Source organism: Gekko japonicus, unplaced genomic scaffold, assembly GCF_001447785.1.
Source record: "Gekko japonicus isolate JY-2015 unplaced genomic scaffold, Gekko_japonicus_V1.1 scaffold1787, whole genome shotgun sequence".
Taxonomy (NCBI): Eukaryota; Metazoa; Chordata; class Lepidosauria; order Squamata; family Gekkonidae; genus Gekko; species Gekko japonicus.
Window position 1 is genome coordinate 1 of NW_015174893.1, and position 17676 is coordinate 17676.

General features: G+C 49.3%; 1 protein-coding gene across 1 annotated transcript; it reads right to left on the reverse strand.

Moving 5' to 3' along the window:
* Positions 1-204: 204 nt before the first annotated feature.
* On the reverse strand, positions 205-17676 carry LOC107121932 (V-set and immunoglobulin domain-containing protein 8-like; the record flags this gene model as incomplete). The annotated part of the gene is made up of 2 exons (XM_015424948.1): positions 17528-17676; positions 205-383 (listed from the first exon to the last, which is right to left on the reverse strand). Coding segments are annotated over exons 1-2 (231 nt in total), but the record flags the coding sequence as incomplete, so codon positions are not given.

A 17676-nucleotide genomic window follows, 5' to 3' on the forward strand; every position in this document is an offset into this window, starting at 1 on the left:
TCCCCTTTTAAACCTGTCTATGGCCATCACTACACCCTCCCAGATTAGAGTCCGCGCTCCTAACCACTACACCAAACTGGCTACAATTCTACAAGACCCCTGGCCTTGAATGTGGTGTCTTGAACTACCCAACCATCTTGACATGGGAGCAAACGGCCCCAGGAGTCACCCGCCTGTAACCAAAGCTGGAACTCCCAGACTCACCGGGTTGGCCTGAGGGTACTGTCCGGGCTTCACCTGCCTCCACTGGATATCCCAAGCGCTGTCGGGGGTGTTGTCTTCTGGGTCTGTTGAAAAGGGGCACCCCAGTTTGACGGACTCCCCCTTGGGCAGGTAGATGATCTTCTGTCCATCATCAGTGATCCTCACGGCAGTACTGAAAGCTAAAACGGGATCCGCATACAATCAAAAAGCCGGCTTCTCCGAGGGAAAGAAGTCCCCCCAACTGCGATGCATTTAGCAGTTATTATTGACACTCCCAGTGGGATAACATCTTTGCCCAATCCGTTTCCACCCCTGGATTAAGAACCTAAGAAGAGCCCTGCCGGATAAGAGCAGTGGTCCATCCGGTCCAGCATCCTGTATCACTAAGGCAACCGGGAGACCTCCTGCCCCCACCCCCTGCCAGTGGTAGGGTTGCCAGGTCCAGGTTGGGAAATACCTGGAGACAATGTTCCCTCTAAGCTGTGGAGTCTTGTGAGCAAAAATTCTAGTTTGTGAGCGACTGGGCATTAAAGTCGTGAGGGAGCGATTTGGCTGCTGCATAAATTAGCTTGTTCTGGAGCCCTCCTTCCTGAGCGAAGACAAAAATGTGTGAGCTGGAGGCTAAAAAACTGTGAGCTAGCTCACACTAACTCAGCTTAGAGGGAACACTGCCTGGAGATTTGGGGGGTGGAGCCTGAGGAGGGTAGGGCTTGGGGGAAGGGAGGGACTTCAATGAGTTATAATGCTACAGAGTCCGCCTTCCAAAGCACCAATTTTCTCCAGAGGGATTTATCTCTATTGTCTGGAGAGCAGTCGTAATAGCAGGAGATCTCCAGCCAACACCTGGAAATTGGCAACCCTACCCTGTTCCCTGCCATGGCTTGACAGAGCAGCAAGAGGAAGGGGGGGGTATTCAGCATTCTGCCAATGCCATGATGTAACTTCCGGTGCAAACCAGAAGTGACATCATCGCATTGACACAATGCTCTCGGAGTCACCCAGAGGTTGGGATGACTCCTAGAGTGTCACACTGATGTGATGATGTCACTTCCGTTTTGAAGGGGGGGTTGCCATCAATTCAAGCTGATGTCTGGGGACCCCTAGTGGGGCTTGAACGCAAGGGACGTTCAGAGCAGTGTTCCCTCTAAGCTGAGTTAGTGTGAGCTAGCTCAAAGTTTTTTAGCCTCTGGCTCGCACATTTTTTGTCTTAGCTCAGGAAGGATGGCTCCAAAGCAAACTAATGTATGCAGTAGCCGAATCGCTCACTCACAACTTTAATGCCAGTAGCTCACAAAGTAGAATTTTTGCTCACAAGACTCCACAGTGCATTGGTTCAGAGGTGGCTTGATATTACCTGCCTCTGCATCCCGGCCCTGGTATTCCTTGGAGGTCTCCCATCCAAGTACTTGCCAGGGTCGGCCCTGCTTAGCTTCCGAGAACTGACAAGATCAGGCTTGCCTGGGCTATCCAGATCAGGGCTGATGTCACTTCTGGTTTGTGCAGGAACTGATGTCATGGCATTGGCATAACAGCGATCATGTAGATCCCCCACCTCCTGCAATTTCTCGCTGGTTGCCAATGCCGTGCTGGCAACCCGATGCATCACACCACGGCTAAGTCATTGCCCCAGAGGGCCAACAAACATGGCAGAGAGTCCAAGAGCCATTTGGTCCCATGCTGCCTCCCCGCACTGCGGTTTGCTGCCTCTGTCTATGGAGGTTCCCTCTAGGCGTCACTGCTAGTAGCCACTGATGGACGCTTCCTCCATGAATCTTATTCCTCCTCAAAGCCATCAATGCTCGCGGCCGTCCCTACGTCCCCTGGCAGTGAATTCCACAGTTTCATTTACCCGGTTGAATGAAGAAGCATTTCCTTTTATCTGATTTTATTTGCATAGCTGTGATCGACGCCGAACACGTGAGCGGCCATCCAAACACACCCGGCTGGCAAGTCTCATTTGCTAACGAGCTTTTAATGATTTGTTCGCAGTTTAAAACGAGAGGCGCTTAGAATACATTTCCATCTGCTTCGTTAGCGGCGATAAGCTGGTCGCCCTTGGCGGGCGCATGAGCAGAACTGGCTGGATCGTTGGAGTTCATGGGAATTGTAGTTTTCTAAGCCTTCCCGTGCAGTTTGGGAGGGGGGAACCACCCATACTTCAGCCAGAATTTATGCAAGGGAAGACCGGGAGAGACTGGGGCTCGTCCTCTCTGCAAAGAGGCACCCCCCCACACCGAGTTAATAATCCCTCCCCTTTGGAAAGACAAGGTTTGTGGCGTACAGTCGCCAACTCCAGCTTGGAAAAATCCCCGGAGAATTGGGAGGCAGAGCCTGGGGAAGGCGGAGTTTGGAGAGGAGAGGGAGTCCAGCGGGGATGTCATGCAAAGGAATCCAGCCTCCAGTAGGGTTGCGAGCCTCCAGGTGGGGCCTGGAGATCTCCCGCTTTTACAACTGGTCCACAGCTGACAGAGATCGGCTCCCCTGGAGAAAAGGACTGCTTTGAAAGGTGGACTGTCTGGCATTGTTCCATGCTGTGGACCCTCCCCTCCCCCAAACCCACCCTCTCCCGGATCCACCCCCAACATCTCCAGGTATTTTCCACACCAGATCAGGCAACCCGACCCTCAGAGCTGTCATTTCCTTCAAGGGAACCGATCTCTGTAGTCTAGAGATCAGTTGTAAGTCCAGGAGACCTCCAGGTCCCATCTGGAGGCTGGCAACCCAGTGGAGAGGCCGTGCCATGCACGTGTTTTTAATTCATGCAAAGGGCCAACTGGTTTTGGACTGTCTGAAAGGGATCATCACAAAAAACATGCACGCTTTTGGAACACATGGGTCTAGGGTTGCCGGCCTCCAGGTGGGACCTGGGGAACCCCCAGAATTACAGCTCATTTCCAGACTACAAAGATCAGTTCCCCTGGAGAAAATGGCTGGACCCCACTAAGGTCCCTGTCCAACCCCAGGCTCCACCCCCAAATCTCCAGGAGTTTCCCAACTTGGATCTAGTAAACCGGCTCCCCCATCTCCCACAGGTAGCCAGGGGGAACCTTATAAAGCAGGGAGGGGAAGAGAATGCACAGTAGTCTTAAAATCAGTAAAGATGGAATTGAATGCAGGGGGAGAATCATGTGCCCATTTGAGACAGCGGAAGAGAGGAGGGGGCCTGGCGTGATGTGGTCCATTGGGGTTGCAAAGAGTCGGACTCGACTGTGCGACTGAACAACAACAACAACAGCATCGTGGCTAAGGGGTGTGTAATCTTTGCTTTAGCCATGCACAGTCCCAGTGTTGAGCAGTATATGGTCACATCACATGAACACATGAAGCTGCCTTATACTGAATCAGACCTTTGGTCCATCAAAGGCAGTATTGTCTTCTCAGACTGACAGCCGCTCTCCAGGGTCTCAGGCAGAGAGGTCTCTGTCCCATCACCTCCTGCCTGGTCCTTCCAACTGGAGATGGTGGGGACTGAACCCAGGGCCGGCTCACTCACTAGGCGAACTAGGCGATCGCCTAGAGCGGGACGGCCCTTAGGGGCGCCAAACTGAACCCGGCCCCGTACTCTGGAAGTTTCTTGATTATTTGTGTTTTTCATTCTTCCTAAAATGCATTTATTTTTGAAAATTGGTGGGGGGGGGGGGGAGCGCCAGAAGGAATTTTCGCCTAGGGTGCAAAATAAGCTGGGGCCGGCCCTGACGGAACCTGAGACTAGGATGCTGGCCTCTAGGTGGGAACTGGGGATCCTCTGGAATCACAGCTCATCTCCAGACTACAGAGATCAGTTCCCCTGGAGAAAATGGGCTGCTTTGGAGGGTGGAATCTATGGCACTGTGCCCCACCGAGGTCCACATGCTCCCCCAAAATCCGGACGTTTCCCAGCCTGGATCTGGCTATCCTACCCCCCATCCCCTGCCACTATCCAGCAGGGACCCGGCAACCCTAACTGGAGACCTTCTGCATGCAAAGCAGATGTTCTACCGCTGAGAAGAAGAAGAAGAGATTGGATTTATACCCCGCCCTTCACTTGGAGTCTCAGAGCTATTTGGATTAGGTGTGATATGCAGAGGGGTGATCCCAGCCTGCAAGCTTTCCGATTCATTTTACCCTTTTTCTTTTCTGGATCTCACACTTCTCAGAGAGAATTTACCAGTAATCAGAACATAGTAATCAGAACATGGCTTCTTTTGTGTGCTGAAATGATTGGACTACAAGAGCAGAAGGTACCATCATCTATTCCTCTAAATCATTTCAACAAAAGTGGTGTACCTTTTCACATGAAGCTGCCTTATACAGACTCAGTTTCTTGGTCCATCAAGGTCAGTATTATCGACTCAGACTGGAAGTGGCCCTCCAGGGTTCCAGACAGAGGTCTTTCACATCAGGTACTGTCTGGTCCTTTTAACTGGAGATGCCAGGGATTGAACCTGGGGCCTTCTGCATGCCAGGCGGATGCACTACCACTGAGCTACAGCCACTCCCCACCTTTCACAAACACCCACGATGCAGAAGCAGGCAACGGCAAAGCACTTCCGCTCATCCTCTTGCCTTGAAAACCCTGCAGCTTCATGACACTTTCTACTGCCACCAGGAAAGACTGGACAATAGCGTTCGTTTTCACGCAATAGGAGATTATCCGTGGATTCGTGGTGCTGAATGACCTCTGCTTTATGTGGGATTTTCTTCCTTTATTTGCTGGTTCCAGCATGTCTTTGGGGGGGGAAAGTGTTTCCCCTTTCACATTGATTTAGCAGAAACATTTCTGCCCTGGCATTTTTGACTGTAGAAAAAGATGTATCAATCGGCGTCGATAGCCAGCAAAATAAATATAGAACAAGCCCTATAAATGCAGTGAATCAGCAAATCCAGGCAAGCGTGGACATATCTGCCTCGCTGGTCTCCGCGTCGCTGCTCTCAACATTCACCGTAATTAATTCCAGCTGCCAATTAGCATCTTTCATTCCTTTCCAACTGCTAATACGGGACTGAGCAGACCAGTAATTTGCTAACTTCATTATGTCCGTTCAAAATAATATATTTCCCCCCCCCTCGTGGACATCCTGACTCAAATAGCGATGCCGACATTATGCAAAACGATTCCGGGTTTCGCAATAAATGCTAATCTTGTTTGGGTGTTGCCTGCCTCCGTGAAGTCGTTCCAAACAAATAAAAATAACCGTCGGTAAACAATTCCCAGATCTCTGTTTGGGTGATGGAGCGAATCCTGTCAGACGTGCCATCGAATTAATCAGTACCCCGTAATAAAGTAAGGGATGTACTGCACAATGCTGAGCTCCTGCAATTTAAACCCCACTGGCTTCAATGCCTGTAGACTGGAGTAACTGTGAATAGGATTGTGCTGTTAAAGAAGCCACTGAAAAATCCTTTCTTTCCAGGACTTTCAGCCCAAAATGGGCCTTGAACAGCAAGAATATATCAGGAGCTGAGAAAAAAGAACAGTAGTTTCCTCATGCCCTGACCTGGATGGCCAAGGCTAGCCTAGGTTTGGTAGAGCTTGGAAGCTAAGCAGGATCAGTCCTGGTCCGGACTTTTTTTGTAGAAAAAGCCCAGCAGGAACCCATTAGCATAATAGGCCACAACCAGCAGCATGAACTCATTAGCATATTAGGCCACACCCCGAACAACACAGCACATGAACATATTAGGCCACACTCCCATGTTACCAGACGCGTGGTCATCCAGCCACACCCACCTTTTGCTTCTTATTCTGTTTACCTTCTTTGTTGTCAAAACCCAGGGCCTTTTTTGTAGCAGGAACTCCTTTGCATGTTAGGCCACACAACCCTAATGTAGCCAATCCTAATGAGTTTCTGCTGTTGGGTGTGGCCTGTTATGCTAATGAGTTCCTGCTGGGCGTGGCCAACTTGGGAGCCAGCCGGAACTCCGTTCCTGTGCGTTCCTGCCCAAAAAGAGCCCTGGTCCTGGTGAGTATTTGGATGGGAAACCACCAAGGAAGTCCAGGGTTGCTACGCAGAGGCAGGCAATGGCAAACCACCTCGGAACCTCTCTTGCCTTGACGTGGATGGCCCAGGCTGGCCCAAGCTTGGCAGATCTCGGAAGTCTAAGCAGGGTCAGCCCTGGTTACTATTGGGATGGGAGTCCTCCAAGGAGGTCCAGGGTTGCTATGCAGAGGCAGGCAAGGGCAAACCGCCTCTGAATGTCTCTTGCCTTGGAAAACCATCCAGGGGCACCGTCAGTTGGCTGCACCTCGGGAGTACTTCCCACCACCAGTTTTGTTAGACTGTGAGCCTCGTTCCTTAATCATCAATGAATCCCATTAGAATGGGGGAAAGATAGTTGTGAATTACCGAGATGTGCAGCAGTTGGATTAGATGACTCCGGAAGTCCCTTCCAGGTCTGTGTTTCGATGTATCTTTTAATACACTTGCATCTTTTAAAAAATGTTAAATATAGCCCTGAGCCAGATAGCCCAGGCAAGCCCCATCTCGTCAGATCTTGGAAGCTAAGCAGGGTTAACTCTGGCAAGGACTTGGATGGGAGACCTCCTTGGAATACCAGAGGCGGGAGGTGGGGGCAGGCTTTATTCAGCCACCTCTCTGAATATCCTCCAGGCCCCCAGCAGGGGTCACTCACCAGAGGTCGCCATGACTTCCAGGTGCACACGCACATAAAAAGTACAAAAAATAAAAACATTCAAATATTAAAATACAACAATCTGTCGTTGTAAGATTTTTTGAACCAGCTTTTAGCATGAAGAACTTCACTATGATTTGTCGTTTGCCAAAACCTTTAATCTGGCCTTTTGCCAAAACTCCAAGTGAGCGTCCCTATTTAGCTATTTAGAACATTACCCTGCAACTATCCAAAAATTTACTAGATTTCTGCGTTATTAACTTACTTATTTAGAAACTTTTAGAAAAGTCCTTGCTACTCAAAGGGTTGGATCTCGTGGTGATGCTGTCCGCGTGGCAAACGTGGGCCATCAACAGGTGTGTTCTAGGAGTGTGCCGGGAACTTCAAGCCTAGGTGCGCCCAGCAGGCGTCGCCAGGATTGTGATGTTCCCTCTAAGCTGTGGAGTCTTGTGAGCAAAAATTCTACTTTGTGAGCGACTGGCATTGAAGTTGTGAGCGAGAGATTTGGCTGCTGCAGAAATTAGTTTGCTCTGGAGCCCTCCTTCCTGAGCTAAGACAAAAATGAGTGAGCCGGAGGCTAAAAAACTGTGGGCTAGCTCACACTAACTCAGCTTAGAGGGAATATTGATGACCCCAGCACACAGGGAGAGGACATGTAAGCCTTCTCTCTCCGTATTGTTTTCCCAACTTGCAATGGTCCAGGGAGCTGCTCTTTACTACACTGGGAACACTTAACATGTAATAAGAACTTCATACAAGTATTCCCCAGTGCGGCAAATAGCATCTTCCTGGGACTGCTCCAAGTTGGAAAATTGGGGGGAGGGGGCCTTCTAGAGCCCCATGGTCCCGATCTGAATCAGACCCACGTGTGCCTGGAGTTCCCAGCAGAGAGGTCACATTCCACGCCTGGCCCAAAGGCCTCGTGGCGGCCATGTATCCTCCATGTTGGACTTCGTGATGTGCAAATCAGAACCAGTCCTTTGTTTCGGATGATCTGAAGGCCCCAAATCCCGGTTCTCACCTGACATCAACCTCATGGGAACCGCTGGCAATGAATAATATTAAGTTCTTAAGAGCTGCGTGAGACAGCATGCGGACCTAGAGAGGCCACCACCCGTCTGATCCAGGAGGGCTCTCCTTACGTTCTCTAGGTGCCCCAAGATCAGTGACGGTGAAACATAAACCATACTCATTAAAACAAAAAAAACAAAAACTAGCAGGACAAAAACATAAACCATACTCATTAAAACAAAAACTAGCAGGACAAAATCAGTAGCCACCCCCAATAAAAATATTAGGAGAACCCACAGCGTTGAGATCAGGAGTCATGCAACCAGGTCATGTAAGGAACACCCTGAACGGTTACAGCAGAAAGATCAAGCAGATATCGTGAGAGGCGGGACAGAAGGATGCTAAAGAAATAACACAAAAAAGACAGAACCCGGAAGCTGTTGTGGAATTAAAAAGCGGGGAGGAGAATACCACCATTGTGGAGGAGGAGGAGGACACAAAAGCGGGGTCCTGCTTTGTATCCGTTCCCCCTCCTGGGCTCGCGCTGCTTCTGGATGGGTCCAAGCAAAGCCCTTTTGTGCCCCAGAGGGGGTACCAGTCCCTGGGAGTGAGCCAAGCCACCCCTTGCTGAACCCTGGAGCGGTCTCAGTTTGCCAGCCCTAGCAGCTACTCAGGTGGTTCCGCTAAAGAACCGGCCCTGCACAAAAGGTAGCCTACGCCTGGGGAGAAGAAAAGTCTCTTCTCCTGGGGCTGGGTTTGCTAGCTCCGGGTTGGGAAATACCTGGAGATTTTGGGAGTGGAGCCTGAGGAAGGTGGGGTTTGGGGAGGGGAGGGGCCTCAGTGGGGTATAATGCCTTAGAGACCACCTCCCAAAGTGGCCATGTTCTCCAGAACTGATCTCTGTTGCCTGGAGATCAATTGGAATCACGGGAGATCTCCAGTCCCCACCTGGAGGTTGGCAAACCCACCTGGGGCCTATAAATTATCAGCTTTGGCAACAGAAGAATGGAGGGGATTCCAAAGCTGTGGTGCCTGTTTGGTGTAGTGGTTAAGAGCGTGGACTCTAATCTGGAGAACTGGGTTTGATTCTGCACGCCTCCACATGCAGCTGCTGGTTGACCTTGGGCAAGCCACAGTTCTCTTAGAGCTGTTCTCTCAAGAGCTCTCTCAGCCCCACCTACCTCACAAGGTGTCTGGTTGGGAGGGGGAGGGGAAGGAGATTGTAAGCTGCTCTGAGACTCTGAGTGAAGGGTGGGGTATAAACCTAATATCTTCTGTACACAGGGCCGGCCCACCCACTAGGCAAACTAGGCATTCGCCTAGGGCAGGCCGATCATGAGGGCGCCAAACTGCGGTCCTCCCCCCACCCTTGCCAAAAGCCCTGCGTCGCACTGACCCCTGCCGCTGCCTTTTTCTCTCCCCCGGCCCGCAGCATGCTGGACCCACCCCCTGACCACCCTCCCTACTACCTTTCTGGGTGCCCGATCTCCCAGGGGTGCAGCGAGGCCCCTGCCACCACTGCCCACCCACCCCCAGCCTGGAGCGCCTCTTTCTCTCCCCTGCCCTGCAGCATGCTTTGTGGTTTTTCTGTTTGAGAGAGAAAATCAGAGATTGTATTACTTGTTCTCACGATTTAAAATAATAGCAATTTCAAATTTTGTGTTTTTCATTCTTCCTAAATGCATTTATGTTTGAAAATTGGTGGGTGCAGGGGGGGGGCACCAGAAGGTAGCCTCGCCTAGTGTGCAAAAAAGCCTGGGGTCGGCCCTGCCTACCCTCCTCCCTTCCCCACCCCCCCGTTCGGCTTCCCACAGTGCTCCAACCTCCTGCTTCGTTTCTTAGATGTTCTTCTTCCCTCCCTTTTTTACACAAATCTCTAGGTAACTTATCCTTCCATTTTCTGTCCATTTATCTTAATCTATTTTCTTAGTATCCTTTAACGATCAATAATTATCAAAGCAAAGTAAATTGTCCCTTACATCCCAATACTTTTCCAAATAATCTTTAAAGTCTTTCCAGTCTGCAAAAAAGTCTTCTGCTTCCAAATTGTTAAGTTTCCTTGTCATTTTGTCCATTTCAACCATACAAAGGAGTTTCTTGATCCAGTCCCCAACTTCAGGAACCTTATCTTGTTTCCAACATTGCACATAAGTCATTCTGGCAGTTGTGATCATATACCACATCAATGTCCTTTTTGCCATATTGACTTCTTCCACGATCATAATGCCATCCTTGGGGATGTGTTCCCTTTGGCCTCCAAATCCTATCAGATCCACGACGGATATATCCTGTTGCGTTGATCTGAAATGCTTTGAGAGCTTTCCAGAGACAAAAGATGACTTTTGCCTGAAGAGATCTACTGTGGTGCATGTGACGTGCCATTACTCGACTGGCTTTTGAGCAAGGGAACCAAGAATTGATGTCCTCCAAAACATCTCATCGTTCACAGCCTGGCTCAGGTCTGGCAGCCTGAGGGCCATGGATTCCTCAACTGAGACGACCCATCTGTTCTTGGGTCTCCTTGTGGGACAGCTATTTGGTCCTGACACTCCATTGGACGGCGGGTTATTCCAAACTATATTATTCTATCCCAGTTTTGGGCCATTTTGGCTCTTGCATAGGGTTGCCAGGTCTGGGTGGGGAAATCCCTGGAGACTTTGGGGGTGGATCCGGGAGATGACGGGAATTGGGGAGGGGAGGGGCCTCCGCAGGGTACAATGCCATAGAGCCCACCCTTCAAGGCAGCCATTTTCTCCAGGGGAGCTGATCCCTGTCAGCTGGAGATCAGTTGTGAAAGTGGGAGATCCCCAGGCCCCACCTGGAGCCTGGCAACCGTACTCTTGCAGATAAATCAGATAAATCTTGTGCACAAGGACTTACCAGATGTCCTCTTTTTAGAGGACATGTCCTCTTTTTTTTATGTCCGTCCTCTTTTGGGCTCTTTTTAAGAAACTGAAGAAAATGTCCCCTTGTTGGGTTGGAAGGTTAGGAATGTTCCTAGTTAGTAGCAATGATCACATCTTCAATAGGAGGGGTCTTTGAAATGAGATTTGTCACAGTGATCACTTGTTTGAAGTAGTCAGTCGGGAAAGATGCCCTCTTTTTTGCTTTTCAGAATACGGTATCCCTAGCATAAGGGCCCAGAGATCTGGTAGCCAAGCTTTGTTTCTAAGTAGACTTCGCTCGCTTGGTTTTGCACTCCACAGAGGCAAAATAAGGCCTTAGGGTCCTTTTCAATCCTTAACATTTCAGTGCTCCAACTTCCTATATGAGAAGAGGGCCACAATACATGTAGTCATCATCTAGATTCAACCGGGCAACACCCACATTTTCCAGCATTGTCGCTCTGTATTCTTGGAGCTTGGGGGGCAACATTGGGAGGGCTTCTGGAGTTCTGGCCCCTCTGGTGGACCTCCTGGTGGCACCTGGGTTTTGGCCACTGTGTGACACAGAGTGTTGGACTGAATGGACCATTGCCCTGATCCAACATGGCTTCCCTTATGTTCTTAAGGTAAAGGTAAAGGTTCCCTTGCTCGAAAACCAGTCGAATCCGACTCTAGGGTTGCGGTGCTCATCTCCGTTTCAAAGCCGAAGAGCCAGCGCTGTCCGAAGACGTTCCCGTGGTCATGTGCCCGGCATGACTAAACACCAAGGCGCACGGAACGCTGTTACCTTCCCACCGAAGTGGTACCTATTTATCTACTTGCAATTTCTTGCTTTCGAACTGCTAGGTTGGTAGGAGCTGGAACTAGAGACGGGAGCTCACTCCGTCTTGCGGCACCCGGGTCTCGAACTGCTGAACTACTGACCTTCCACAGCCTGCAGTTCAGCGTCTTTACCACTTGAGCCACCATATGTTCTTACGTACACGCAAATGTGTACCCACAAAGAAATCTGGGTTTCCTATTGCATATACCAAAGCACTACATATATGCCCTTTGACGAGTTCACATAAAATGGTAAACTAACGTAGCAGGAGGATTACATGTGACGTGCTTGCCCCAACTCTATGGTTCTCAGCTCTTTGGGGGGGGGCATCAAGTTGCAGCCGATTCATGGTGAGCTTGTGGAATTTTCAAGGCAAGAGACATTCAGAGGTGGTTTGCCACGGCCTGCCTCTGCATAGCCACCCTGGACTTCCTGGGCTTGCTTCCCATCCAAATACTGACCCGGGCTGACCCTGCTTAGCTTCCAAGATCTGATGAGATTGGGCTAGCCTGGGGCATCTAGGTCAGGGCTAGGGTTGCCAACTACAGGTTGGGAAATTCCTGGAGATTTGGGAGTCAAGCCCAGAGAGGGGCAGGGACCTCAGTAAGGCATAATGCTATGGAGCTTTGGTGGAGGGTGTCGTCGATATGTGGATGACACCCAACTCTGCATTTCATTCTCTTAAGTCCTCAGACGTGGCCATTTCAGTTCTGAACCAGTGCTCGGAGTTGAATCTGGACAAGATGTTGTTGTTGTTCAGTCGCACAGTCGAGTCCGACTCTTCGCGACCCCATGGACCAGATCACACCAGGCCCTCCTGTCTTCTGCTGTCCTCTGAAGTTGGCTCAACTTCATGTTCGTTGCGTCAATGACACTGTCCAACCATCTCATCCTTTGCCGTCCCCGTCTTCTTTGACCTTCAATCTTTCCCAGCACTCACTGGGTCTTCTCCAGTGAGTGCTCCCTTCTCATTGGGTGGCCAAAGTATTTGAGCTTCATCTTCAGTCTCTGGCCTTCCAGGGAACAGTCAGGGTTGATTTCTTTTAGGATTGACTGATTTGATCTCCTTGCAGTCCAAGGGACTCTCAAGAGTCTTCTCCAGCACCATAGTTCAAAAGAATCTATTCTTCGGTGCTCGGCCTTCCTTATAGTCCAAGTTATAGACAAGATAGGAGGAGGTTAATATTGGCTAGGATTCAGGAATGCTGATGTCCTGGAAGGGACAGACTAGCTTTATTTTGGAAGGGATAGAGCTAGTTTTTGCAGAGCAAGTTACAAGTTGAGGGGTGTTTACAGGCCCAGATTTCCTCTTTGAAAAGCAGGTTGGTATATATATATATCTTCCTGTCACCTGCACTGTATCAGCTCACTTTCTTGTTTCTAAGACTCAGCTAGACCTAACCATGCTTTAGTAACCTCACTGCTGGACTACTGCAACATGCTGTATGTGGGGCTATCCTAGAAGACAGCCCTCAAATGACAACTGGTTTAAAATGCGGGAGTTCAGTTACTGTCTGGGGCTGATTGACAGGAATGCATCTTGTCAATTTTAGAACAACTACATTGGCTGCCAGTTTGTTTCTGAGTTCAGTTCAAGGTGCTGATTTATGACATTGAAAGCCTTTCACAACTGGGGAGCCACATATCCGAATGTGCTGGTTACCACCTTTAAAATCCTGCACAACTGGGGACCCACATATCCAAAGGTGCTGGTTACAACCTTTAACGTTCTTCACAGCTGGGGACCCACATATCTGAAGGTGCTGGTTACAACCATTAAAATCTTCCACAACTAGGGACCCACATATGTGAAGGACTGTCTCCCCCTTTTGTCCGCCTCCACCAATTGTGCTCTTCTGGTCCTTAGTACCTGGAAATCTTCTTACCCAAGATTTCCTATCATCCAACACAGCCTGGCACGTCGACACTCTAGCATTTTGGCTGAAACTCTATGGTTACCATGGAGTTTTGGGCAAAATGGTAGAGTGCTGACACAGCGACGTGCCCAACATGATGTCACTTCTGGTGATGTTATCATGGTGTGTGCAATGAAGACTCCAGGACAGATCTGGGAACCCTCTGCTAAAAGTGGGGTAAGTCTTGCTGGGCAAAAGTCCCTCCCAGCCCCGCTCACTACCTAAAAACACTTGGCAGGTGTCCAGAAAGGCATTGGGGGTTGCCACGGCTCCCATGGGCACCACATTAGGGACCTCTGATACAAATTGTATACTTCCAAGGAAAGGTAGGATTGAAATGCTTCAATAAATAATGCTGAGTCGGCCTAGCACAGTTTTGAAAAAAGGCGCTCTCCAGCTTCATTGAGTCACAAGCAACTTTAAAAGCAAATCATTGTACTTCTGAAGTAAACAATTTATATTTCCAGAGCATTTATGTCCCTCCCTTCTTTTGAGGAGCTCAGAGCATCCTAAAGGTTTCTCCTTTCCTGGTTTTGTCCTCACACAACAACCCAACGAGGCGGGTCAGGCTGAGAGGAAATGACTGGCCTGATGTCACCCAGCGGTCTTTCCTGGCAAGGGTGGGGGCTTGAACCCAGGGCTCCTAGACCCCAGTTCAGCACTGCCACCAATACACACCACACTAGCTCTGTTTCTTGTTTCCAGAATTAGATAATTGATCGTGGACTGCAGGGGGGGGGGGAATGACTTCTGCAGATGCAGTTCTAGCAAAAGAGAAACAACAGCCGTATGGAAAACAGTCTTAATATATGCAGTCAAAACAGAAATAATCACGGAATGCATCAGAAGAGGTTACTCCGTTGCACATCCAGATGGTTTTGCAACCCGAAGTGAGGGGAACTGGTCAACATGCAGGAGTGAGGAGGCGTTGTTAGGGTTTCCTACAGGTTAAATCAGATTAAGTATACACCTCAATGTTTTTCAGGGATATGATCTTGTATTGGTTAAGTTTTCAGCGTATGAACAATGTAGGGAGCCACTGACTTTTTTTTTTTAATGGGATTTGGAATCGTGGACCTCTGATGACCAAATTATGGAGTGACCAGTTTTTGTACCATTTTCTTTTCAGTTATGAATGAGTGAAGGGTAGCAACTCTGCTTTGCTGCAGTAGGGACAGAGCTGATAGAAAGCTGCCAGGGGGCATTCAGTCTGGCATGCTGCCCTTACTAAGCCTCCCTGGGAGCCCCCATAGGGCTTCTTTCCTGCCGTCCTGTAAACCCTCCCTGCCCATTCATCACTGAAAAGAAAACGACGTATACCGTGGAGAACTGTAAATATCGCATGAGAAGGCTCAAAGTGAGGGTCCCTTTCTGCTCCTCTTTGCCAGCCCGAACTGCTTGCGATCTAAACGTCGGGGAAGGCGGCTTCCCGTCCTCCGATTTTTCCACTTGATAAGTAGTTTTGTGGCAACCCAGATCCTTGCGTCGTTACTGCCTGAACCTGCCCTGGACTGAAATTGCTACCTAGTGTAATCAAGGGCTACGATAATTCATTAGGAATCAGCAACCTGTTTCCCAGCTCTATCTAACAATTAAAATTAGGGTACAGCAGACACTCCAACTGGCCTTGTTTACTGGGAACAATCCTGATTTTCTGGTTCCTGCCCCTGATAAATCCCAACCCCTCTTTCCGTCCTGCAAGAGGTACTGAACCCACAAAGGAGCGCTCCTCTGTGTGCCTGGACTCTCCACACACACACACACACCAAGTCGAGAAACCTGTTCCAAAAGACAGCCCCGAGTGTGATAGAGCCCCAGTCAGATTCTCTGCAGCAAATCAGATCGGTTTGAGGAGTGGAAGTGGAAAGCTGGATCTTTTAGAGATGCTTCCACCCACTTCCTTGACTTTTCCGCTTCCATGTTTTTTTTAAAAATGCTTCCACCCACTTCCTTGACTTTTCCCCTTCCATGTGTGTGTTTTTTTAAAGTTTCTCTTCTAAGGTAAGAGATTTTAAGGAAAGGAGGCACACATTAAACTGACAGCTACAGATACAAAGCCAGGGTTGGGAAGCCCTGGGTTCAAATTACTCCTTCAGCCAGGACCCTGGTTAGGTAAACTCAGGCCAGTGATTTTTCTCTTAAACTAGCCTCTCACAAGGCGGTTGTGAAGGAACAGGGCTGTTGTGTCAGCTATGCTGCCATGGGGGTGGGGAGGTTAGTTGTATTCGAATTGCCAGTGCATTCCTTCTGTGCTGCTTTGCTGCTGTAACACTTATCTGTAAGTTCTGCAGGTGGTGATGTTGATGTCTGGGTTTCTCGGGAGCCGTGGGAGAGAGTTTGGTTCCCAGCTTCAGCGCTAAACGGCCGGAGCTCTTTCTCCCGCACACGGGAATGTGCCTAATTGGCCAGGGCAGTGGGGGGTGCATACGAATACCCTATATCCTATTATGCCCCAGGGGCAGCCGCCATTCTTAACAGTGCCTATGTTAGTGCATCTATAGCCCTTCAATAAAGTATTACCTTTCCTGATAAGCGTGTACTACGTTGTTGGCTGTGGGTTCTGACATTCTGTTAAGAACTGGGGAGAAAGGTGGAGGTTCAGGGGAGGGCCAGGCGCACAGATGGTTAGGAAAAGTGCACTCCCACCAGGCATAAGGGAACAAGTGGGCACTGCACCACCTGATCTGGGCCCGGACCTTTGGTAATCTCTGGTTTCCAGTCTGCAGAAGTGCCCTCTATGGGACAGCAGCAAAGGGTGGCAGCTGCCAAGTTGACGGAATCCATGCAGACAGAGAAAGGGCAGGAAGACTCGGGGGAAACTTCCGATGATGCCAGTGGCCTTTGATGAATTCCTGTACACCACAGCAGCATCTAGACTGAAGCGAGTCCAGATTTCTGTACTTATTGTTCAGTACCATTTAAGTGTCTATATACTCTGTTCCCCCCGACTGGGTGGCCCAGGCGAGCCTGATCTCATCAGATCTCAGAAGCTAAGCAGGGTCGGCCCTGGTTAGTATTTGGATGGGAGACCACCGAGGAAGTCCAGGGTCGCTATGCAGAGGCAGGCAAGGACAAACCACCTCTGAACGTCTCTTGCCTTGAAAACCCTAGGGGGTGGCCATAAGACAACTGTGACTTGACAGCAAAAAAGAGAGAGAGAGAAAGAGAAAGAAAACAAAATGTATCTTGTTTGCAGAAAAATGGCTTGTGGAATCCATTCTGTTGGTGGTGGCGCTTTCCCCTTGGTGCAAAGATCTGTGGGATCCAACCCTTTCATTTTCCTTGTGATGATCCATTCCTGTCAATTTATGCTGTATTTTTAAAAATGAATAAACAACCGCTGCCACCCATGAAAATGAAAGAGGGGGAAAGTTCAGATCCTTCTCCTGTTTCCTCTTATGCCTGGAACACCCTCTCCAAAAGTGTATTGGGAGCATCATTTCCTTCCTATCCCTTCTCAAAACTCAGCCTTGAGTGTAAATTCTCAACCTGTCATCCCTCAAGCTACAGCTAAGCTTAAGAAAAGGTATCTGCATTTGCTCCCGTTCATTCCCTCCCTCCCTCATCCCGTTCTCCTCTTCCCTCCCTCTATGAATATTTGGACATTCTAGGTGTTCTTTTTCTATCCGCCTTTTCCACAGTGTAGTCCATCAGGCCGAAAAAGTATATTTCCAATACAGATCTGAACGACAACGTACACATCTCTTTGTAGCGAACTAAGAAATAAAAAGATGGCTTAAAAAAACAAAGAAATCCGTCAGGACGGGTAGCTCTGTTAGTCTGTCTGTAGAAAAGAGTCCAGTAGCACCTTAAAGATTAACAAAAACGTGTGGCGGGACATCATTCGTGCACATGATAACACTTAGATGGTATCTGAAAAAGAAATCCAGTTGCGCCTTTAAGAATCTATTTCAGCAATCCAAGTTTGAGACTGGAATCTCCTTGTGGGCAGGGGACTCTCTGTCCACTGGCCAAGCACGGCTGAATATCAACCGCTTGGATAATTCCTGTAGAAGGAAATTGTCAAATCCTGAAAGAAAGAAAAACACGAATATTCCCAGGAGAAGAGGCCGTACCTGAAATGATACACAGCAGCAGTAGGAAGCGAGAAGCCCTTGTGTGGGTCATGACCGTCAGGTGGATCTCGGTGGAGAGATGGGGAGAGATTGCAGCCAGATCCCACGCAGGCTGCCTGCCGTCTGCCAGAGGCACTGAGCTCGTCTGG